Genomic DNA, 25,332 nt, shown 5'->3' with positions numbered 1-25,332 from the left:
ATGTTATTGGTGATATTGTCACACTTCGGGCCATGGCTAAAGTAAGCCTTCGTCCATGCACCAGGATCAAACTTCCGTAGATACTCCCAAGCATCCTTGTTCACCTTCTTTACAAGTTCCATTGAGTCTTTGAATTCTCTCATTGTTGTGCTCTTAGCAGCCTTCCAAACTAGCCCTTTTGTGTGCTTGTCCTTAAAGTGCTTGATGAAGTTTTTCCATATATGTAAGACACAATTCCTATGATGGGCTTGTGGCATTACCTCATGCAATGCCTTAGCCAACCCTTGCAATAACAATTCATAAGAACAATTGAATTAACAAGTAAGCACAGAACACAAACCATATAACAAAAAGGAAACACAAAGAAACTAGTAATGTAACCTTCTGTTGGTCAGACATGAAGTTCCACCCATTGGCAACCACAGAACCAAGATCATCATGAAGGATTGAAAGAAACCATTTCTAGGAATCAGTGTTCTCAGCTTCAACTACAGCAAATGCTATAACAAAGAAACTATTATTGGCATCCTGTCCCACAGCTGACAACAGATGACCACCAAAGTACCCTTTTAAGAAGCATCCATCCAATCCAATCAGAGGACGACAGCGCACCTTGAAGCCTTTCTTGCAAGCATCCAGTGAAATGTACAACCTATTGAAGAGTGGACGACCCTCCGGTTGAGGAATTACATCAACCATACCAGTGGATCCAGGATTGCTTCTGTGAATTTCATTTAAGTAGTCATGTAGCTTTCCATATTGTTCTCGCTCCTTTCCAATTGCTTGCTCTCTAGCAGCTTTCAAGGCTCTATATATCATCCTATAGTTTATATGGACATTATAGTCCTGCTTCATGTGCTCTAGTGCCTCTTTCAGAGTCATTAGAGGTTGAGTTACCAACCTTTTTACCAACTTACTTGTCACCCAAGCTCTATCAGTCATGTTGCTGCTCAAATTCCTACCACAGTTATGCTCTCCAATGAATGTCTTGATTTGAAAACTTAGACTCTGACTATTATGAGAGCAAAACACCAGCCATGGACAACCTTCCTCAGCACACCTTGCTCTAATCCTCTTTGGCTCATTCTTCAAATACATAAGCTCTTTTCCCTCATATACAAAGTAATCCTTAAGTGCTTGCTTGAACATTGCCATGGTCTCAAAGTGTTGTCCAACCTAAAACTGAACTTCACCATACTCTGTATCCTCATTGAAATCAGGATATCTTGCCTTATGCTCTTCATCTGAGTCAGAAATTGGAGAGTTAAATGCCTCAGACTCATATTCATATGGCTTTTCCAGGTCTGAGTCCAATTCCTCAGCCACTGGATCTGAATTGGGCTTATCCCTTGCCTCATCATTTGGGTCAACATCACCTGGCCCATTACCTTGATCTCCACTAGGCCCACTGTTTGGCTCATTGTCTGCTTCTTGTTGGGATAGAACATGTTTTCTTTTTCTTCCAACATACCTCTTTGCCTTCTTCTTCTTAGTCTTAGGAGACATGTCCTTATCACCAAAACTACCAGGTGGCACATTCTTCTTCTTTTTAGGTGTCTATTGTCTAACACAACTCTTCTTCCTAGCACCCTTTCGTCCAGCATCCATTGCTTCTTTCATTCTCACATTAGGCTGCTTCTTCCTCACACTCTTCCTCTGTACATTTACTTCCTCATCACTACTACTACTATCAGATTCTAATCCAGTTGGAGGGGATTTTTAGGGTTCGACTTCAGTTATTTCATATCCGTCATCGGAAGAAGGTGAATCTACCTCAACAACATCAGGCCCATATACTGGTTGACTAACATCATGCTCAAAGTAAATAACCAGCAAATCCGACTCCACATTCTCCATCTTTTTATCACACATTTCATTGATTTCCTTATCCCCTTTGAGAACATGCAACCCAGACTCTAAATCAAGGGCACTGCCATCATACCAATACATCTGTTTGTAACTTGTATACCCTAAACCCTTGAACATTTTCTTCAAATCCTTGAAATTAACATAATCTATGTCTAACGTAAGAAATGTCTCAACACTTCCGTCGCGGTTGAATAATGCACCATCTTCATCCCGTTCAAACCAACTCCCATGATGAAAAATAGGGACTATTTCATATGACATCTATTAGAACAATAATGTGCAATAATTAGAAATTAATTAACAACTTCCATCACGCCTCATTTTAACATTTTAGAACATGCATGGGGTGATCACTAATCCAAATCATCATTAACAATAACCAAGTTCAGTAAAAAAAAATGGAGCAACACAAGCTAACGAAGCTTCAAGATCAGATAGCGACACTAACCTTAGTAGCGCCGTCAGTTCCTCCGTCTGCAGCACCGTCAACACCTCCCTGTTGGAAGTCTCTGTCAGCCTGTTTGGAGGGAGGCGTTTCGGTCTCTTAGGGTTTTTTCGTAATTTTGAGGAGAGAACGAGGGTGATGTATGGTGATTGGGGTGTGCACAAGGGGGAGAATGGGATTTCACCCCAAACGAGCAAAATGATGCCAAGCAAAACGACGTCGCTTTGCTGAGTCTGCAGGGGCTTATTTGTCCACATGCCTACAAAGCAATCCACGTTTGATGATCCAACGCCACGTCACGGTCTGCACGTTACACCTCAGCATTTTCCGTCGACTTTGAACGGAGAAACCAACTCAAAGGCTAATTGGTATCACGGAGTAAATGGATAAGAGCCGATTTGATAATTTATAAACGTTAGGGGGCGTGTAGTCAATTTTCAGAATGGACAGGGGCCGGAGAGGCTATTTACTCTATAGAAATGCTGTGTCAAATGGATATAGTTTCATGTATCGACGAGCGAGAGACAAAAATTGAGAAACGTGAAAAAGAAGTACAGAGGCGACAATGATGTTAGTACTATTGATGCACATGGTGTGAAAATAAAAATAGTTTAGTGTTGTAGATTAATTTTAATTATGGATCCCATAATAAAAAATAATAGCGGATCATTATTACATGTGCTTTATTATTTTTGCTGGTAGGTCGTTCCATATGGTCTTCTATTCGATTTTTTCTTAATCTGATTCCAATATTATGAAATTTATTTGTTCTCTTATAGTTTTAGCAAGACTGCACACTAAAGAAATACAAAATTAAATAAATAACTCCTCTATTTTTATATACAAATTCACTTAAATATACCACATTATATATACATACATAAAACTAAAATATAATTATACTTATATTTAATTAAAACACAAATTTCTGGTAAAATTACTACTACTTCTACATCAAAATATCATCAATTATATTTATATTTAATTAATTATTATTTTCATATTTGCATTCAACTTTATTTTTAATATCAAATTGTAATTTACTATATCATTTTTCTTAACTTCATTTATAACTATGTTTAAATTAAAATAATCAAAATTATTCTATTTAGATACTATCACAACATTACTAAATGTGATATTTCATACTTGCTCTATTCTTTTTTTCTTTTATTCATTGTAACTTTTAATAATCTTTCTTTTCATTTTGCTTATCAACGAAAATCTATTATTTATGACTATAAAATTAGTTTTTTTTAATAAATTTATCAATATTTTAAATATTTTTTAATAAAAATGGTAGTTTAATCTAAAAATGTTATAATGAAGAGGAGGGGTGGGGAAACCCTCTGGTGTCATACTTATTCTTTTTTCTCACTCCACCGCCTCGGTTTTGCCATCAACGAACACACACCGACTCTCTTCAGCAACGCGGAAAAACAGAGGAGGGGTGGTGGAAACCCTCTGAAGCAGAAAAGAAATATGGCAATACTTTCGTTGTTGTCGTCGTTAGAAGCAGATATTTCTGTACCCTTGCTCTTGTCCACCGTGACCGTGGTCTCGGCCACTGCCACAACCTTGTTATTAATCTGCAAGCCTCGCCTCATGCGCCTCTACTCCCACAAAAGGAACCTCATAAGACTCCATCATGAAAAACCTAAAAGCAATCCAACTGGCAAGATTCTATTTGTTTCCCGAATCGGAACCTCAAAAGCCCTAGCTTCGTGCCTCTGCGATTTGTTCGAGTCGTTCGGCGTCGTTACGGAGCTCGTAGATGCCAGGGATTACGTGCCCGAAGCCCTACCCAAGGAGAACCTTGTCGTCCTCGTTGCTTCAACTTCGGAAGTTTGGAACCAATTTCTCGGACAAGATTTCATCTCCACTGACAACCGTTCTCTCGGAGCACAGATGTTCGCCGGTCGGATCGTCAATTACGCGAAGGGCTATAAGTTTGGATCGTTAGTTGTGAATGCTTACGGTTTCAGTGCGTTTGTCGCCGGCAAAGGGGCTTCTGGAGATGACACGAATTTGATGGCTAAGGCTGCCAATCATATTAGGGATTTAGGGGACACTGTTGAATTGAACGCGGATTTTGACCGCTGGTGGGGAAGTGTTGTTGGGGTTTTGCAAGGTGCTGTTTCGGGAGGTGCTGCTGATGCCATGTGCGGGGAATATGATCCTGAGGTCCTCTTATCCTTATAAACTTAACTGGATAAGTATGACGTTTCAATTTATCATCAACACACTGCAAAGCTTTCTATTTAATAGTTAATTGCTGTAAACTTATGGTGATTTGATTCTGTCGTAGATAATATGATTGTTTCCCTAATTCCAGGATGTTGGTTCTTCTGATCCAAAGCTATCCATGACGCAGCGCTTATACCTGTTTGTGGAAAATATAAATCTTGAAAGAGATCATGTTGGGAAATCAGCCATCACGCGCAGGATGTTAACTATAACTGAGGCCAACTTTATTAAGAATGGCACTGTTGATCTTGAAGATGGAGGTCATGTAACTGCCAAATGGCCTCTTAGAGATGGTCTATTGGTCGATTGTCCATTACCATATATGCAAGGAGTTTGTTCTGTCGGTCACAGCTTCTTCTTTGCTGGTGGTGGTGGTTACCTGAATATTATTGACCCAGAATTGTGTTTGAATTGGGATGATCATTACCCCTCAAGGATGTGGTGCCTCAAGTATGAGGGTTCTAATTGGAGTTGGAAGTTTTGTGGAAGCATGTTCTGCCGCCGATATAGACCCTTAGTAGTCCCCTATGATGGCAAATTGTACATCTTTGGGGGTACTGGAAGTGCAAATTGCTGGGTTGATATTTACAGCCTAAAATCAGGTCTATGGGAAACAAGGGAAGTGCCCGAAAGTGCTCTCTTGTCATATTGCATGAACCCTGACTCTTACTTTCTGTGGGAGGACAGCACCAAGCCTCACAAGAAGACCCACATTGTATTGTATTCTTGTGGTGATAAACATCAAGGGCTCATGTCATATGACGTCAAGGCTAACAATTGGGAATACCTTGATTGGAATTTTCCGCCAGTTCCTGAATCTTGTCCAAGGAAACTTGTTCGTTTGGGATGCAGTCATTATCTTCTGATTGTTGACTTCGCTCCAATGTGGCATATTTATGATTTATCTAAAATGAATGTTGTGGCAACTGTGGGGGTGCATGGTTTGGACAAGACCGCAGAAGTAACGTATATTTTTTGTTGCCACAACACTAGCGATGAAAGTTTGATTTATATGTTCATGGAACCTGGAAATGTTTTCGAGGGAGAGCCATCTACTAACTCTGGTTCTGGGGTTGTTTCTTATGCCAGAGTCAAGCTCCAACTCAAAACTTTTTCTGCCAAGATTGAATCCAAGGGTAATCTTAACCTTGGTGATTATGTAAATCTTTATATGTGAGTATGCCCCTCTTTCTCTCTTTAAACTTCTTGACCGTGTTCATTGAGCTTTGATATTTACTTCTTTATCTCTGTGGACACTGGACAGGTTTGCTGTTGGAGATGAAGACCAATAATTGTAAGAAATTCTTTGTTTAAGACGTTGAAATTAAAGAAGAATATTTGCACAGTATCCTAAAATTGAAAACTCCCAAATCCTGAAAGAAAAATTACACCTTGAATGGTCATTATTTTTTAAAATTTTAACTAATGAATATACTCACCATAAAATTGTCAGAATCTAGCAACAAATAAATGTATATTCAACAAAATTAATGCTATCCAATTTTATTGAAAATGTGCTTAAATTTAATGATAGGTCTGCTCATCTTTGCTTAATGGTTTTACTGATTTGTATATTTTTGCACTTGGTTCCAATATTCCATTATGTTTGAGGGTGCTTCTTGTTGGTGGCACTCATACTCCTGAAGAAGGAAGGAATGCAAATTAATTTGTTAATTGCTATTGTACTCTTGATTTTCGGGTTTCAATCTTGACCTCCAAACTATTAATGATGATGCGTTAGAAAGCGACCAAGATTAATTGTGTTAAATTTGTTTAGTGACTAGACATTGGTTTTTTTTCTCCCCTCTTTTTTATGTTGTTTGACATTGTACGTTCACTACTACATTTTATATATTTAGTAACATTTGTCTCTTAACATTTGTTAAAATGTTAGCATTGTAGATAAAATATATTTTTGATAACATTTACAATAAAATGTTAGTAAATATAGTTAATTTTCTTAAAAAGTTTAAAGAACTGTTACCTATTCCTATTCCTAAACACAATAGGATTCATACTCTTCCAAAAACCTCTCACGAACCATTGCATGTTTTCTTGCTCAGTGCTTTCAATCGGTGCTCACAATGATTGTTTCCTTTGAAATCAAGAATCAAAAAACCATTCTCCATCACAATCTCTTCCTCTCCCTCTTTCTCTGGATCGTGATTGTTCTCCTTGAAACCTTTTTCAATCTCAATCTAATTCTAGGGTTTGATTATTCTCAATTCTGATTATTTCATTTTCGTTTCATGCTTGTTCCGATTTCTTTTTAATTTTGTTCCAAAAAATTACGTGCAGAAGAAGAGTTGCATTATTCTAATCTGATCGTAGTGTGCGTGAGTGATTAAATCGGAATTGTGATGAAAAGGGGAAATTCAAGAGCAAGCCCTCTGGTCGCCACCAATTCTCCACGCCGGAAGATCTCCGTAAGCATCGCGTGTTCTCACTCTCACTTTCACTCTCAGTGCTCTGAATCTCTCAATCTTGCTCTGTCTCCTTCTCATATGCCAATGGTAATAATAAAATGTGTGAGCTAAATTCTTATTATGAATTTTATAAATATTTGCTCATTGATTTGGATAAACCAAAGACACTTTTCTTGAAGTTAGAAACATGTTCTCTTTCAGCTATGTCAAAATTTAGAACTTAAAATAAATCAATTTGATTGCTGGGGTATGTCGAACGTAAGTTTCCTTCTTGTCATTGTTAACTCAATTTCAAGGTTAAGCAAGAGTTTAATATGTATATAATGTTTAGCATTCTTATCTCACAGTCCTATTTTAATTAATTAAATGTTATTTGCTATGTTTTGCTCTATACATTTCGATTTGGTGCAGCATAGGTTGGTTAGATGTAGCTGCACAATACATGTTTGATATAAGGTCTGAATCATATCATATATGTATTGTTTTCATTGAGACTTATGAGGATATTATGAAGTGTTAGCACATTTTGTCTTTTCGATTACTTTTATGTATTTGGTTCTTTTTTCATACCGAATTCATGTATTTTCACATATCTAGTTCTATTTTCATTCATTATTAGTATTATATATGTTTTGGCATTTGAATTATCCTATGATTGAAGATGTTAAAGTAGGACTTGGACTGCTTGAACTAAGATATTGAGGTGTGCTTTGATCACTAACATCTCTTGTCATTCCTTCTTTTTTCTTCTCTGCATAAAAATATTAGATTCAGAGTTGAATTGTAAATCAACTTCTTAAAAATAGGATACTAGGAAAATAAATCAATTCTGGTGATTCCAGATAATCATTGTTATCACTAGGACTCTTAAATTAGTTAAATGGCAATACATGTCAGCATATGATGCACAATCACGTCCTTTGATACCCTTTCTTTTTCATTGTTTTCTTGTGCCGCAGCAGCATACAGCCATAGCAAATCGTGAAAGCAAAAGAAGCCTTCATTGATTAGGTGCAAATTGCAAAAAACAAAGCAACTGCTGTTGGGAGATGCTACACTACTAGGCTTAGAGCATATGTATATTCTTTGGATAATTTCTTAATTTTAAATAGTATTAAGTGGTGCTCATTTTATTTTATTTATCAAATTAAGTGGTTGTTATAATTCATTTGGTTCAAAACAAGGGTATTATGGTTTTCTAATTGAGAGTCTGCTAATTGTGTAAATTCAAAATAATTAAAGAAAAATGAGGAGGAACTGAAACTGGAAGCTCTTATTTATTACAAGGATAAGAGCCTCTAGCTATATCCTCTTGCATTTTTGCTCTTTATTCTCTCTTGATCTTGCCCCTTTTTTATTCTATCTTAATTTGCTTTTGAAATGGTTGAGACTAGTTTACAGTAAACCGTTATATTTTAAAAAAAAAATGTGGTAGAACTAACTTTTTAATGTTGTTTACACTTTATTATATGTATCTTGAGATAAAATACTAGATAGACAACACACACACACAGTAGCAACTAACAAGGACGTTTTGTTTTATTTGTTTCTCTCCTTAGTGGGGAATCTGCAGCTATAGCTCTAATGTCTTGCAGTATGGGGTCAATTTCCCACAGCTCTCCTCTAGCCTTAACAGCCTCAATTAGCAGTAAGCAGTCTGTTTCAATGAGCACTTTTCCCATATCTAGATTTTTTGCCATAATTACTGCTTCTCTCACTGCCATTGCTTCTGCCATGAGAGCTGAGCTTGCCCTGATTTTTCTTGCAGTTCCACCTTTTACTGAACCACTGTCATCCCTGATTACTGCAACCATCACCCGTTTTGCTGTGCTCTGAGAACGCTGCATCTGTGTTGATCTTGAGTTATTCTTTGGGCAGTGGCCTCCACTTTACTGGTATGGTTCCTCTACTGGCTTTGATTCTATTTGCTCTGTGGTATCCCTGGCTTTCTTGTATTCTGTTTCTTGTACTCTAGCTTGGATTATATAGTGCTTAGAGGATCTGGTTTTAGATTGTGAAATATTGCTGCATTTTTCGTCTTCCATATAGCCCAGATCATGTGCCCCATGCTGCTCCATCTGTCATCCCCCTCTTCTTTGCTCCCTTCCTTGATAATACTTTCTGCTTGCATTAGCTATTCCCATCTTGAAGGACGAATGCTACTTTCAACTGGATCATTTATCTTCATTCTTGCTGGTATCGTGAGAAGATATTATCATTCCACTTTTAATAATATAACTTAAATTTGATAAAGTTTTTGTTATAAATGTGATTTTTATTTTAAAAAAAAGGTATTTTCTAAATAAAAATGACATTATCAATTTGAGAGTATCATAATAAAAAATGCTATTTGTTTTATTTGATGGAACTAGTTAGTAGTTAGCAGTGGCCTGGTTGAAGGTGACAACACGGGTCTTCTATGGATTTCAGGTTATTAATTTATCGTATTATTGTCTTAAGTAAAGCATAAAGTCAGTATTTTGCTTCTGTCCTTGATGGTGGTGTAGTCCTGCTATTGTTATTAAGATTAAATTCAGATATAAGATTTAGAGTATTTTAACTACTCTTTCTATTCTTGCCTTCCTTTAATTACTTGCATTAGATACAGAGGTAGCATACTTGGCATGAAAACCTGCAGGTACCTTGTGCATTTGGGCTATGAGGTAACATATGTGCGGAATTTCACTGAAGTTGATGACAAGGTAACCCCTTTCACCCTTCGTTAGTATTAATATTGAGAAGTTTTCGCTGTAATCCAAAATATAACTGCATGCTTCTGTTTCTGTCAATTATAATTTGTTTTATGTGATTTTAAAAAGTTAGCTATGTGCCATTGAGACATACATATATCTATCATTTAGAAATTTCACCAGTCCATTTGTCCTACAAAATATAGACCTTGAAGCAATATTATTTTAAATGAGTCTCTTATGTTATTCTTTAATGACTATTTGTGACTGCTAATATCAGAATTGCTGCAGATAATTAAGAGAGCAAATGAGATTGGTGACAATCCGTTGGACGTAAGCAACCGTTTTTGCCATGAATATAATGTTGATATGACTGATCTTCAGTGTGAGAAACCTTCTCAAGAGCCTCGTGTTTCTGATCACATGGACGAGATAAAGAACATGATAAGTCAGGTGTAATTTTGCTATTAAGATTGGTGTCTTTTGCTTTAATTCGAGTCTTTTAATCGAATCATCCACAATAGCATTAAAATATTTTGCTTTTTGTGTGCTGTTTTATATTAGTTTATTTCATGAGTAAAGCATCATTTTGGATCCTCTAGTATATTTTGGATTTATTCATGTAAGCATATTGAAGAAATAGGAAAATTGATTTATTAGATCAATTTTAATGTCTAAATATCTTGACTTTAATTTGTAAAGTAGGCGTAGAATATGTAATTGAAGGAAAAAATTTTAATTTGATATTTTGTGCATTTAAATATTACTAAAGATCTATTGTAATATTTTTTGTTAGCAAAGAAATTTTTTTGTGACATTTATTAGAGTATTGTTATAGAATATCTATTGTAATATTTTTTTAAAGTGTTATTAGAAAGACTTATTGTGATATTTTTTAAGTGTTATATAAAATATTTATCGTAATATTTTTTAAATATTACAAAAAAATATCTATTGTAACATTTTGCTAAGTGTTACAGAAAATATTTATGGTAATATTTTTCTAAATGTTACAAAAATTATCTATGGTAATATTTTTTTAAGTGTTATAAAAAATATCTATTGTAATATTTTTCTAAGTGTTATTATGAATGGTCTATTGTAACATTTTTACTAAATGTTATTAGATCTATTTAAATCTTTAGAAGAATGTTAGTAAAATTTTTTAGTAAAATAGAGTATATATAACATTTGTTAAAATATTACTAATATACATAGGTAATATTTTAATATAATTTAGTAATATTTTTTAAATATTAGTAAAAGTCAATTATGTAGTAGCGGTTTCTTGTGTTTTTAGTTTATGTTCAGACGTGGTCATAGTTGTATAAATTTTAAAAATTAATCTTGTTTGCTAGATTCGAATAGTTATTGGGGTGGGGTTTTATACGTGTTAAGGAAGGGCGGGTTAAGTAGGGGAAAAACCTGCCTCTACTCGGTTCACTGCTACTCCTACTTGTTACTAGGGATGACAATGGATATTTATAGGGGTGGAGATCTTTTTCCGGCATCCGTTCCTGATCAGGAAAATGCTTCTTGTTCTCGTTCCATAACTCTCATTTCTGTAGATAAATTTTAAAAAATAAAAAAATCACAATTATGATAAAATTCTATACAATATAATTGTGGTCGATGATTATAATTCGGTGATAGTATTTTTCTAATGTTACAAAATTTTTTTATTGATTTTAGAAAAGTCTCCTGTAATAATACAAATTTAAATAATGAGTTTGTCCAATTTTAATGACATTAATTAATTGTTATAATTTGATGTTAATAACTGATTTTTTTTTTTACTTACTATGTTATTAGATCACTCAACAAGTTAGTTTTTGATAAGTTATTTTTAATATTATATACTTTACACTAAATATAATATAAAAATTTAATTTAACCTAACACAATTTATATCTTTTTATTTTTGTCTCTCAACCTCAATCTTTCTAAAGGCAACTCCAACTTGGCAATAGTGAACGGAATTCATAGATCAATCCCTTGATTCTTCTAGTAGAAATCATCCATGAAATATTTTATCTTGTAATGTCTTTTCATTGGTAAATGGAAGTAAGGGTTTATTGAAATTTCTTGTATATTGTATATTATAATTAAAGAATATTCAAAAACGAGCATGCCACTCTTTCTAATGGATCGCACCGACGACCACACACAAAGATATATAAAGATCCAATTATCACATGATTGCCACTATGCTGGTTATAGTCGAATAATTCAAAGGTTGTCTTGTCTTATTCTTAAAAGAAATAACTACTTATAGTCAACAGGGAATGAGACAAAAGGGAAGACATAATGACCAGCTATGTTTCTGATATCTTTTTAATGAAAATAATTAAACCTAAGTACCTTACACGATTCCGGTCAACAGTAGAATTAAAAATTTAATAATTTAAAAATTTAATCGAAATTTCATTAAAATTGAACCAGATATAACAATAATATATATAATTTTTTTAAAGTTGACTTTTTATAATTTATTATTTTAAATCAATTAATCGTTAAAATTCGTATCGATTTGATTGATTAATCGATTATCTAATAATTTTTTTTTATTTTAATTGATTCACCATTAAATGAATTTTATCTTGAACTGAATTAGTCTGGACCGATTATTGGCTAATGTTTATTATATATATATGGAGTAATGAAATATACAATAAACTTGTTATATCAAAAGTATATATTCAATTAATAACCTTGTTTATACTTGTTAGCCAACCACCTGCAGAAGGATCTCTATCAGTTTCCAGAGGAAATATTCCCTTTCCACTAGTTTTGGACTTTTGGATGGAAAGTCGTAGAAATGTGGAAGAGGTTACTTTGTCTTATGCTACAAATAGCATGTTCTGTACTTTAATAACCTTGGTTTGTTTAACAATTTTAGACCTCTTATAAATTTACTCAATATTTAATTAGATTCTTGCATTTTAAAAATATATAATTATGTTTTTATATAATAAAAAATTATTTTACTCAAGTATTTCTAGTTAAATCTCTACAAAGGCTATTCAATAATTAAGTTTTAATAGTTTAAAAATTGTGATGAAATCCCTATACTAAACCATCTTGAGAAAAAAGGAATAAAAATTTATCTTCTAAAATAAGTGTTTGATTATTGTTTTTAATAAATAAAGAAAAAGATAAAATGGTATAATATAGTGAAAGACTTAGTTAAAAACTTCTAAACTATCAAAATTTGATAACAATTTTTGGTATATAGATATAGTAGTATATATAACATTACAATGACAGTAGCAACAACCTCCATTTGCTTCAGCTCATCTTCTGAATTTCTGGGGATGAAATTGGCAAAACTGAGATACTTGAAAACTATGTCGTTTCGTGCTAGTTCCTCTGCCTCAAGATCTGTCTTGCCTGGTGGAGGCTTCATTCCTTGTTTGCGAAGAAACAAAAATTGTGAACCAATTCAGAAAATAAGAGAGCGTGAATTCAGAGAAGGAAATAATCATAATAATGACCAAAATATGCGGATCGGATCGGATCGGATATTGGGTATATCCGCATAATTACAAAAAAAACTATTTTAAGATTCTATTTGACTGTTTTTACAAAAAAAAATAAAAAAAATTTATTTTTTATTTGTTTAAACTTATTTACTCCTAAAATATTATCAATAATAGTTCTTTTGAATAACAAAAACAAAATAATAACACAAGATTTAAGTTTAATTATTCATATATATAAGGAATGCTCCCTTTTCTTGTCTTCAATTTTTAAAAAATGCAAACAATATAAATGATAATTTCTGCACCTCCAAATCTAAATATTTGTAGGCTGTGCTTACTGCATATCATGATGCTGCCCTTTATCCTTCATTATTATCCAATCATTAGTACAAATTAATGTTGTCATTTTTCCTTATTTTGAAGTTTGGCCCCCAAATTTGCAGCTTTTTTTTCTTTCTAATTTCAGCACTATGTCTTATGCTTTGGCCTTGTGAGATTATTCTAGCTCGACTTTATTTTGGGATGTTCACTTGTTGATTTTGGATATGCCCAATACTAAAAGTAAAACTCACATCGAACTAAACTAACAATTTAATTTGGATTATTAATTCATAATCCAACCAATTTTTGTCATCATTAAATATAATTAATTTTATTTCTGATATCTCTCTATATATCTCGTTAAATATAAAAATTTAGGTGCAGTTAATTTTATGTGAAATTGATAGTTGAGAATCATTTAAATGACAATTTAATAAAATCTGTCAAATTATTTAACGACTCTCAACTATCAACTCCACATAAAATTAATTGTAAGTGAGTTTAAAAAAATATTATCACTATTTGAAGTTTACAATATGCTGATGTAAGCGTAAATAAATTGCTTACGGCCATTTTGTATGCTATGTAAGCAGTCATATCTACGGGTGTCGCAAAAGCTTCATACAGTGAAGCAGGTGATTGTTGGAGCAATACTCGGATCCATTTTATCTATCTCGTGGTATTGGCTATGGAATTCTTTCGTCTTAGAATTAAAATTATAAATTTAATAGAATAATTTAAATATTAAGAACAAAAAATTTAAAGGTAAAAATATTTTTTAAATTATTTAATTTTTAGAATGTATAAAATTTATAAATTTAAATTAAATAAGATATTAAAAAATTATTATTTTATAAACTATTGTTAGAGAAGTATTTGTAGCTCAACTCTCAGATTTTAAAAACAAAGATTTTTTTAATTATGTTTTTAAACTATCAAAGTCTTCTTATGGCCTTAGGCAAGCTCCAAGAGCGTATAAAAGGTTTAGTGCCTTCTTGCTGCGAAATGATTTTTTAAGGGGTACTATCGATACTACTTTATTTATCAAATAATCTAATGATGATTTCTTCCTTGTCCAAGTGTATATGGATGATATTGTGTTTGGATCAGCTAATGAATCATTGTGCAAAGAGTTTGGAAATCTAATGACTAATAACGAGTTTGAAATGAGTTTGATGGGAGAACTAACATTTTTTCTTAGATTTCAAGTCAAGCAAACTCCTAGTGGCATCTTTGTTCACCAAGGTAAATATGCCAAAGAGTTAATAAAGAAATTTAGTTTAGAAAACTCCAAACCAATGAGTACACCTATACATTCAAATACAAAACTTGACAAGGGTAAAAATGGAAAATATGTTGATGAAATCCAGTATAAAGATATGATTGGATCATTAATGTATCTAACATCTTCTAGGCCGGACATAGTTCAAAGTGTAGATGTATGTTCTGGTTTTCAATCTCACCCTATAAATCTTTTTACTATTTTATTTGTCATTTAAATATTATCCATAAAAAATAATTACTTAAAGTAAAACACTATATAAAAAAAAATAGAAAACCTTTGAATTTATCATTTTGGTTTATTTTTTAATTCTCAAAAATAAAAGTAATATATAATTAATTTAATAAATAAAAAAAGATACAAAGAGATAAAAAAATTAATAAAAAATAGACAAATACCTAAAAAAATGGGATAATAAAGAAGACGAAGTGATTGGAAGTTATACGTGGAATAAAAAAGTAACCGGAATAAAAAAAGTTAATTAATAATTTATTTTTTTGGCTTTTTTTTTCAAAATAAAAAGATATTTCAGTTGCTCTTTACTAATAGGGTTAAGATGAGGAAGCGAAAATTGGAGACCAAATTTTTCTATTTTCTTTATGTATTGCTATAAATTATTATTATTATTAAAAATAAAAGTAGTTTAATGTTGTAGATTAATTTTAATTATAAATCCCATAATAAAAAATAATAGCGGGTCATTATTACATGTGCTTTATTATTTTTGTTGGTAGATCGTTCTATATGGATGAATAAAAAACTTTGTTCGGGTGGTATCCCTTTTTCTCTATTCTCAATAACTTGTTCGACATGCCCGTTCTTTTAGGAGAAAAAGAAATGTTCTTTACAAATTAGGTTTATATAATGCACGGACATACCTCCAACTTGTCTCTTATTAGTTATTAGACATTTTGTCTTTTCTAGTCCACATGAAAAAATAAGCACAATATCCACAAATCTAATTAAATTACTAAAATAATAGAAATAACTACAATGGAAATAAATTTCTAACTAGCCACAAAATCCAACTTTAAAAAAAAAATCATGAACTCCTAAAAAAACGTTCTAACTAATTACGCATCTTCTATTTGATTTTTTCTTAATTTGATTCCAACATTATGAAATTTATTTAAACAAATTTGTTCTCCTATAGTTTTAGCAAGACTGCACACTAAAGAAATACAAAATTAAATAAATAATTCCTCTCTTTTTATATACAAATTCACTTAAATACACCACATTATATATACATACATAAAACTAAAATACAATTATACTTATATTTAATTAAAACCCCTTAAATACACCATATTATATATACATACATAAAACTAAAATACAATTATACTTATATTTAATTAAAACCTAAATTTCTGGCAAAATTACTACTACTTCTACATCAAAATATCATCAATTATATTTATATTTAATTACTTATTATTTTCATATTTGTATTCAACTTTATTTTTAATATCAAATTGTAATTTACTATAACATTTTTCTTAACTTCATTTACAACTATATTTAAATTAAAATAATCAAAATTATTCTGTTTAGATACTATCACAACATTACTAAATGTGGCATTTTATACTTGTTCTATTTTTTTTCAATTATTCATTATAACTTTTAATAATCTTTCTTTTCATTTTGCTTTCATTCACTTTTATTTTCATTATCTAAAAATGTTATAATGAAGAGGAGGGGGTCTGGTGTCATACTTATTCTTTTCTCTCATTCCACCGCCTCTGTTTTGCCATCAACGAACACACACCGACTCTCTTCAGCAACTGGGGAAAAAAAGAGGAGGGGGGGGTGGAAAGTGGAAACCCTCTGAAGCAGAAAAGAAATATGGCAATACTTTCGTTGTTGTCGTCGTTAGAAGCAGATACTTCTGCGCTCTTGTCCACCGTGACCGTCGTCTCGGCCACTGCCACAACCTTGTTATTAATCTGCAAGTCTCGCCTCATGCGCCTCTACTCCCACGAAAAGAACCTCATAAGACTCCATCATGAACAACCTAAAAGCAATTCAACTGGCAAGATTCTATTTGTTTCCCAAATCGGAACCTCAAAAGCCCTAGCTTCGTGCCTCTGCGATTTGTTCGAGACGTTCGGCGTCGTTATGGAGCTTGTAGATGCCAGGGATTACGTGCCCGAAGCCCTACCCAAGGAGAACCTTGTCGTCCTCGTTGCTTCAACTTCGGAAGTTTGGAACCAATTTCTCGGACAAAATTTCATCTTCACTGACAACCGTCCTCTCGGAGCAAAGCTGTTCGCCCGTTGGATCATCAATTACGCGAAGGGCTGTAAGTTTGGATCCTTAGTTGTGAATGCTTACAGTTTCAGTGCGTTTGTCGCCGGCAAAGGGGCTTCTGAAGATGACACGAATTTGATGGCTAAGGCTGCCAATCATATTAGGGATTTAGGGGACACTGTTGAATTGAACGCGGATTTTGACCGCTGGTGGGGAAGTGTTGTTGGGGTTTTGCAAGGTGCTGTTTCGGGAGGTGCTGCTGATACCATGTGCGGGGAATATGATCCTGAGGTCGGTTTCTGCATCCTCTTATCCTTATAAACTTAACTGGATAAGTATGACGTTTCAATTTATCATCAACACACTGCAAAGCTTTCTATTTAATAGTTAATTGCTGTAAACTTATTGTGATTTGATTCTATGATTGTTTCCCTAATTCCAGGATGTTCGTTCTTCTGATCCAAAGCTATCCATGACGCAGCGCTTATACCTGTTGGTGGAAAATTTAGATCTTGAAAGCAATCATGTTGGGAAATCAACCGTCACGCGCAGGATGTTAACTATAACTGAGGCCAACTTTATTAAGAATGGCACTGTTGATCTTGAAGATGGAGGTCATGTAACTGCCAAATGGCCTCTTAGAGATGGTCTATTGGTCGATTATCCATTACCATATTGTCAAGGATTTTGTTCTGTCGGTCACAGCTTCTTCTTTGCTGGTGGTAACCTGTCTTTTATTGATCCAGAATTGTGTTTGAATTTGGATGATCATTACCCCTCAAGGATGTGGTGCCTCAAGTATGAGGGTTCTAATTGGAGTTGGAAGTTTTGTGGAAGCATGTTCTGCCGCCGATTAAGACCCTTAGTAGTCCCCTATGATGGCAAATTGTACATCTTTGGGGGTGGTGGAAGTGCAAATGGCTGGGTTGATATTTATAGCCTAAAATCAGGTCTATGGGAAACAAGGGAAGTGCCCGAAAGTGCTCTCCTCTCATATTGCACGGACCCTGACTCTTACTTTCTGTGGGAGGACAGCACCAAGCCTTACAAGAAGACCCACATTGTATTGTATGCTTCTCGTGGGAAACATCAAGGGCTCGTGTCATATGACGTCAAGGCTAACAATTGGGAATACCTTGATTGGAATTTTCCTCCAGTTCGTGGATCTTGTCCAAGGAAACTTGTTCGTTTGGGATGCAGTCATTATCTTCTGATTGTTGACTTCGCTCCAATGTGGCATATTTATGATTTATCTAAGATGAATGTTGTGGCAACGGTGGAGGTGCATGGTTTGGACAAGACCGCACAAGTAAGGGATATTTTTTGTTGCCACAACACTAGCGATGAAAGTTTGATTTATATGTTCATGGAACCTGGAAATGTTTTCGAGGGAGAGCCATTTACTTACTCTGGTTCTGGGGTTGTTTCTTATGCCAGAGTCAAGCTCCAACTCAAAAACTTTTTCTGCCAAGATTGAATCCAAGGGTAATCTTAACGTTGGTGAATATGTAAATCTTTATATGTGAGTATGCCCCTCTTTTTCTCTCTTTAAACTTCTTGACCTTATTCATTGAGCTTTGATATTTACTGCTTTAGCTCTGTGGACACTGGACAGGTTTGCTGTTGGAGATGAAGACCAATAATTGTAAGAAATTCTTTGTTTAAGACGTTGAAATTAAACAAGAATATTTGCACAGTATCCTAAAATTGAAAACTCGCAAATCCTGAAAGAAAAATTACACCTTGAATGGCTATTATTTTTTAAAATTTTAACTAATGTATATACTCACCATAAAATTGTCAGAATCTAGCAACAAATAAATGTATATTCAACAAAATTAATGCTATCCAATTTTATTGAAAATGTGCTTAAATTTAATGATAGATCTGCTCATCTTCGCTTAATGGTTTTACTGATCTGTATATTTTTGCACTTGGTTCCAATATTCCATTATGTTTGAGGGTGCTTCTTGTTGGTGGCACTCATGCTCCTGAAGAAGGAAGGAATGCAAATTAATTTGTTAATTGCTATTGTACTCTTGATTTTTGGGTTTCAATCTTGACCTCCAAACTATTAATGATGATGGGGAGTTAGAAATGACCAAGATTAATTGTGTTAAATTTGTTTAGTGACTAGACATTGGTTTTTTTTTTCCCTCTTTTTTATGTTGTTTGACATTGTACGTTCACTACTACATTTTATATATTTAGTAACATTTGTCTCTTAACATTTGTTAAAATGTTAGCATTGTAGATAAAATATATTTTTGATAACATTTACAATAAAATGTTAGTAAATATAGTTAATTTTCTTAAAAAATTTAAAGAACTGTTACCTATTCCTATTCCTAAACACAATAGGATTCATACTCTCCCAAAAACCTCACGAACCATTGCATGTTTTCTAGCTCAGTGCTTTCAATCGGTGCTCACAATGATTGTTTCCTTTGAAATCAAGAATCAAGAAACCATTCTCCATCACAATCTCTTCCTCTCCCTCTTCCTCTGGATCGTGATTTGTTCTCCTTGAAACCTTTTTCAATCTCAATCTAATTCTAGGGTTTGATTTTTCTCAATTCTGATTATTTCATTTCGTTTCATGCTTGTTCCGATTTCTTTTTAATTTTGTTCCAGAAAATTACGTGCAGAAGAAGAGTTGCATTATTCTAATCTGATCGTAGTGTGCGTGAGTGATTGAATCGGAATTGTGATGAAAAGGGGAAATTCAAGAGCAAGCCCTCTGGTCGCCACCAATTCTCCACACCGGAAGATCTCCGTAAGCATCCCGTGTTCTCACTCTCACCTTCACTCTCAGTGCTCTGAATCTCTCAATCTTGCTCTGTCTCCTTCTCATATGCCAATGGTAATAATAAAATGTGCGAGCTAAATTCTTATTATGAATATTTGCTCATTGATTTGGATAAACCAAAGACACTTTTCTTGAAGTTGTTAGAAACATGTTCTCTTTCAGCTATGTCAAAATTTAGAACTTAAAATAAATCAATTTGCTTGCTGGGGTATGTTGAACGTAAGTTTCCTTCTTGTCATTGTTAACTCAATTTCAAGGTTAAGCAAGAGTTTAATATGTATATAATGTTTAGCATTCTTATCTCACAGTCCTATTTTAATTAATTAAATGTTATTTGCTATGTTTTGCTCTATAAATTTCGATTTGGTGCAGCATAGGTTGGTTAGATGTAGCTGCACAATACATGTTTGATATAAGGTCTGAATCATATCATATATGTATTGTTTTAATTGAGACTTAATGAGGATATTATGAAGTGTTAGCACATTTTGTCTTCTCGATTGCTTTTATGTATTTGGTTCTTTTTTCATACCGAATTCATGTATTTTCACATATCTAGTTCTATTTTCATTCATTATTAGTATTATATATGTTTTGGCATTTGAATTATCCTATGATTGAAGATGTTAAAGTAGGACTTGGACTGCTTGAACTAAGATATTGAGGTGTGCTTTGATCACTAACATCTCGTCATTCCTTCTTTTTTCTTCTCTGCATAAAAATATTAGATTCAGAGTTGAATTGTAAAGCAACTTCTTAAAAATAGGATACTAGGAAAATAAATCAATTCTGGTGATTCCAGATAATCATTGTTATCACTAAGACTTTTAAATTAGTTAAAATGGCAATACATGTCAGCGTATGATGCACGATAACGTCCTTTGATACCCTTTCTTTTTCATTGTTTTCTTGTGCCGCAGCAGCATACAGCCATAGCAAATCGTGAAAGCAAAAGAAGCCTTCATTGATTAGGTGCAAATTGCAAAAAACAAAGCAACTGCTGTTGGGAGATGCTACACTACTAGGCTTAGAGCATAGGTATCTTCTTTGGATAATTTCTTAATTTTTAAATAGTATTAAGTGGTGCTCATTTTATTTTATTTATCAAATTAAGTGGTTGCTATAATTCATTTGGTTCAAAACAAGGGTATTATGGTTTTCTAATTGAGAGTCTGCTAATTGTGTAAATTCAAAATAATTAAAGAAAAATGAGGAGGAACTGAAACTGGAAGCTCTTATTTACTACAAGGATAAGAGCCTCTAGCTATATCCTCTTGCATTTTTGCTCTTTATTCTCTCTTGATCTTGCCCCTTTTTTATTCTATCTTAATTTGCTTTTGAAATGGTTGAGACTAGTTGACAGTAAACCGTTATATTTAAAAAAAAAAATGTGGTAGAACTAACTTTTTAATGTTGTTTACACTTTATTATATGTATCTTGAGATAAAATACTAGATAGACAACACACACACAGAGTAGCAACTAACAAGGACGATTTGTTTTATTTGTTTCTCTCCTTAGTGGGGAATCTGCAGCTATAGCTCTAATGTCTTGCAGTATGGGGTCAATTTTCCACAGCTCTCCTCTAGCCTTAACAGCCTCAATTAGCAGTAAGCAGTCTGTTTCAATGAGCACTTTTCCCATATCTAGATTTTTTGCCATAATTACCGCTTCTCTCACTGCCATTGCTTCTGCCATGAGAGCTGAGCTTGCCCTGATTTTTCTTGCAGTTCCACCTTTTACTGAACCACTGTCATCCCTGATTACTGCAACCATCATCCCTGTTTTGCTGTGCTCTGAGAACGCTGCATCTGTGTTGATCTTGAGGCATTCTTTGGGCAGTGGCCTCCACTTTACTGGTATGGTTCCTCTACTGGCTTTGATTCTATTTGCTCTGTGGTATCCCTGTCTTTCTTGTATTCTGTTTCTTGTACTCTAGCTTGGATTATAGTGCTTAGAGGATCTGGTTTTAGATTGTGAAATATTGCTGCATTTTTCGTCTTCCATATAGCCCAGATCATGTGCCCCATGCTGCTCCATCTGTCATCCCCCTCTTCTTTGCTCCCTTCCTTGATAATACTTTCTTTATTCCCATCTTGAAGGACGAATGCTACTTTCAACTGGATCATTTATCTTCATTCTTGCTGGTATCGTGAGAAGATATTATCATTCCACTTTTAATAATATAACTTAAATTTGATAAAGTTTTTGTTATAAATGTGATTTTTATTTTGAAAAAAAGTTATTTTCTAAATTAAAATGACATTATCAATTTGAGAGTATCATAATAAAAAATGCTATTTGTTTTATTTGATGGAACTAGTTAGTAGTTAGCAGTGACCTGGTTGAAGGTGAGAACACGGGTCAATTCTATGAATTTCAGGTTATTAATTTATCGTATTATTGTCTTAAGTAAAGCATAAAGTCAGTATTTTGCTTCTGTCCTTGATGGTGGTGTAGTCCTGCTATTGTTATTAAGATTAAATTCAGATATATGATTCAGAGTATTTTAACCACTCTTTCTATTCTTGCCTTCCTTTAATTACTTGCATTAGATAGAGGTAGCATACTTAGCATGAAAACCTGCAGGTACCTTCTGCATTTGGGCTATGAGGTAACATATGTGCGGAATTTCACTGAAGTTGATGACAAGGTAACCCCTTTCACCCTTCGTTAGTATTAATATTGAAAAGTTTTCTTTGTAATCCAAAATATAACTGCATGCTTCTGCTTCTGTCAATTATAATTTGTTTTATGTGATTTTAAAAAGTTAGCTATGTGCCATTGAGACATACATATATCTATCTTTTAGAAATGTCACGAGTCCATTTGTCCTACAAAATATAGACCTTGAAGCAATATTATTTTACATGAGTCTCTTATGTTATTCTTTAATGACTATTTGTGACTGCTAATATCAGAATTGCTGCAGATAATTAAGAGAGCAAATGAGATTGGTGACAATCCGTTGGACTTAAGCAACCGTTTTTGCCATGAATATAATGTTGATATGACTGATCTTCAGTGTGAGAAACCTTCTCAAGAGCCTCGTGTTTCTGATCACATGGACGAGATAAAGAACATGATAAGTCAGGTGTAATTTTGCTATTAAGATTAGTGTCTTTTGCTTTAATTCGAGTCTTTTAATCGAATCATCCACAATAGCATTAAAATATTGAGAGTTTTGTGTGCTGTTTTATATTAGTTTATTTCTTTTCTTAAGTGCGTTTGGAATTGATACGTTTATATGACTGATGAGTAAAGTATCATTTTGGATACTCTAGTATATTTTGTATTTAATCATGTAAGTATATTAAAGAAATAGGAAGATTTATTAGACCAATTTTAATGTTTAAATATCTTGACTTTAATTTGTAAAGTGGGCGTAGAATATGTAATTGAAGAAAAAAATTTTAATTTGATATTTTGTGCATTTAAATATTACTAAAGATCTATTGTAATATTTATTGTAATATTTTTTTAAAGTGTTATTAGAAAGACTTATTATGATATTTTTTAAGTGTTATATAAAATATCTATTGTAACATTTTTTAAATATTACAAAAAATATCTATTGTAATATTTTGCTAAATGTTACAGAAAATATCTATGGTAATATTTTTCTAAATGTTTTAAAAATTTTTCTATGGTAATAATTTTTTAAGTGTTATAAAAAATATCTATTGTAACATTTCTCTAAGTGTTATCATGAATGGTCTATTGTAATATTTTTAATAATATTACTATAGAATATCTTTTGTAACATTTTTACTAAATGTTATTAAATATTTAGAAGAATGTTAGTAAAACTCTTTAGTAACATAAAGTATATTTAACATTTATTAAAATGTTACTAATATACATAGGTAATATTTTAATATAATTTGATAATATTTTTTAAACGTTAGTAAAAGTCAATTATGTAGTAGTGGTTTTTTGTGTTTTTTTAGTTTATGTTCAGACGTGATCATAGTTGTATAAATTTTAAAAATTAATCTTGTTTGTTAGATTCGAATAGTTATTGGGGTGGGGTTTTATACGTGTTAAAGAAGTGTTAAAAAAGAGGGGGTCAAGTAGGGGAAATTTAAAGAAGTGTTAAAAAAGAGGGGGTCAAGTAGGGGAAAAATTTGCCTCTACTCGATCCACTGCCACTCTTACTTGCTACTAGGGATGATAATGGATATTTATAGGGATGGAGATCTTTTCCCAGCATCTGTTTCTGATTAGGAAAATGTAGGGATGTCAATGGGGCGGGGCAGGGCGGGAGCGGGGATGCCTCCCTGCTCCCCATTCCTACCCTTAGATTTGCTCCTCATTCCCGTCCCATTTCCTGCCGTGGGAAATATTGTTCCCCATCCCCATTCTCCATGGGGTTTCATTTTCTGCGGGGACCTCATTCTCCATCTACATAATAGTTCTAATTAATTATTAATTTTCATATGAATAGAGCTACAAGTATTTATCTTATACAAAAATTGTAAGATTTTATACAAAAAATTTAAATGACATGATGGTGATTTCTTTCGAAATAACGCAATGGGGGGACGCAACGACGAGCCAAAGGAAAAAGCAGTGGACGAGGTGGGAGACGCGGTAACAGAGAGGAGAATGGACACGACGGCAGAGTTATGAAAAAGAATGCTGCAAATAGGAATTACGACGCGCTAAGGGTGATGGCACGGTGGGGTGTGACGATGCGGTGAGAAGGGTGACGAGGGGGTGGCTGCAGAGAGGTTGGATGGAGTATGGACAACCTTTGGGTTTCTATATATATGTGTGTGAGAAATGACTAAAAAACATATATGAGAAATAAACTATTAAGGATAATTAAAGGAATTCATAAATTTCGGGGAATAGCGGGGACGGGGCGAGGATCCCTGCTCGGGTCCCGCGCTTGCTTCAGGAGAATTTTGTTCCCCATCTCCATCCCCGCAGAAAAAATTTCCCACAATCGGATCTCCATTCGGAGCAGTCCCCGCAGGGATCTCCGCGTCTCGGAGAATTTCGCCATCCTAAAAAAATGCTTCTTGTTCTCGTCCCATAACTTCCATTTCTGTAGATAAATTTTAAAAAATAAAAAAATCACAATTATAATAAAATTCTATACAATATAATTAAATCGTATGAAATTAAACTTAATTTGAACACATTCAACTTTAACAAATCTAATTTAATATTATTCAATTAAATCTTTTAACATACAGACTAAAATAAACAAAATAAAAGTTTTTAATAAAATAATATAACAAATTTTGGACTCTTGGTCATAATTATAATTTAGTGATAGTATTTTTTTAATGTTACAAATTTTCTTTATCGATTTTAGAAAAGTCTCCTGTAATGATACAAATTTAAATAATGAGTTTGTCTAATTTTAATGACATTAATTAATTGTTATAATTTGATGTTAATAATTAATTTTTTTTTACTTACTATGTCATTAGATCACTCAATAACTTAATTTTTGATAGGTCATATTTATTTTTTGTTGTTGGTTTGTCGTCG

General features: G+C 33.2%; 3 protein-coding genes across 20 annotated transcripts; 2 read left to right on the top strand and 1 right to left on the bottom strand.

Annotated features, from left to right (window-relative positions):
- On the bottom strand, window positions 463-1,155 carry LOC107646860. Its single transcript, XM_016351007.1, has one exon. It carries the CDS (start codon window positions 1,153-1,155, stop codon window positions 463-465), a length of 693 nt encoding a protein of 230 aa, XP_016206493.1.
- Window positions 3,623-10,340, top strand: LOC107625531. Of its 9 annotated transcripts, none has more exons than XM_016328234.2 (9): window positions 3,623-4,498; window positions 4,650-5,734; window positions 5,826-5,855; window positions 6,860-7,074; window positions 7,947-8,064; window positions 8,547-8,635; window positions 8,756-8,882; window positions 9,626-9,689; window positions 9,969-10,340. In XM_016328234.2, the coding sequence occupies exons 1-3, from the start codon at window positions 3,638-3,640 to the stop codon at window positions 5,851-5,853; spliced, it is 1,974 nt and encodes a 657-aa protein (XP_016183720.2). In that variant the 5' UTR covers window positions 3,623-3,637; the 3' UTR covers window positions 5,854-5,855; window positions 6,860-7,074; window positions 7,947-8,064; window positions 8,547-8,635; window positions 8,756-8,882; window positions 9,626-9,689; window positions 9,969-10,340. The 9 variants fall into 9 exon arrangements, with proteins under 9 accessions (XP_016183720.2, XP_016183689.2, XP_016183734.2 ...); XM_016328203.2 differs by adding an exon at window positions 6,625-6,770 and having other exon boundaries at window positions 8,756-9,689; XM_016328248.2 differs by having other exon boundaries at window positions 6,860-6,987; window positions 7,950-8,064; window positions 8,756-9,689.
- Window positions 16,474-23,168, top strand: LOC107625597. Of its 10 annotated transcripts, none has more exons than XR_002358658.1 (9): window positions 16,475-17,309; window positions 17,461-18,540; window positions 18,634-18,663; window positions 19,667-19,881; window positions 20,748-20,865; window positions 21,349-21,437; window positions 21,558-21,686; window positions 22,417-22,480; window positions 22,760-23,168. XR_002358658.1 is itself a non-coding variant. In XM_021117751.1 (3 exons), exons 1-2 carry the CDS (start codon window positions 16,614-16,616, stop codon window positions 18,493-18,495), a joined length of 1,731 nt encoding a protein of 576 aa, XP_020973410.1. In that variant the 5' UTR covers window positions 16,475-16,613; the 3' UTR covers window positions 18,496-18,540; window positions 18,634-19,381. The 10 variants fall into 10 exon arrangements, 1 of the variants encoding a protein (XP_020973410.1); XR_002358655.1 differs by having other exon boundaries at window positions 19,653-19,794; window positions 20,751-20,865; XR_002358653.1 differs by having other exon boundaries at window positions 19,653-19,794.

The sequence above is a fragment of the Arachis ipaensis genome, chromosome B01 (assembly GCF_000816755.2).
Source record: "Arachis ipaensis cultivar K30076 chromosome B01, Araip1.1, whole genome shotgun sequence".
In the NCBI taxonomy this organism is placed as follows: Eukaryota; Viridiplantae; Streptophyta; class Magnoliopsida; order Fabales; family Fabaceae; genus Arachis; species Arachis ipaensis.
Note: the sequence above shows the minus strand (reverse complement) of the source record. Positions and strands in the feature narration are given on the sequence as shown.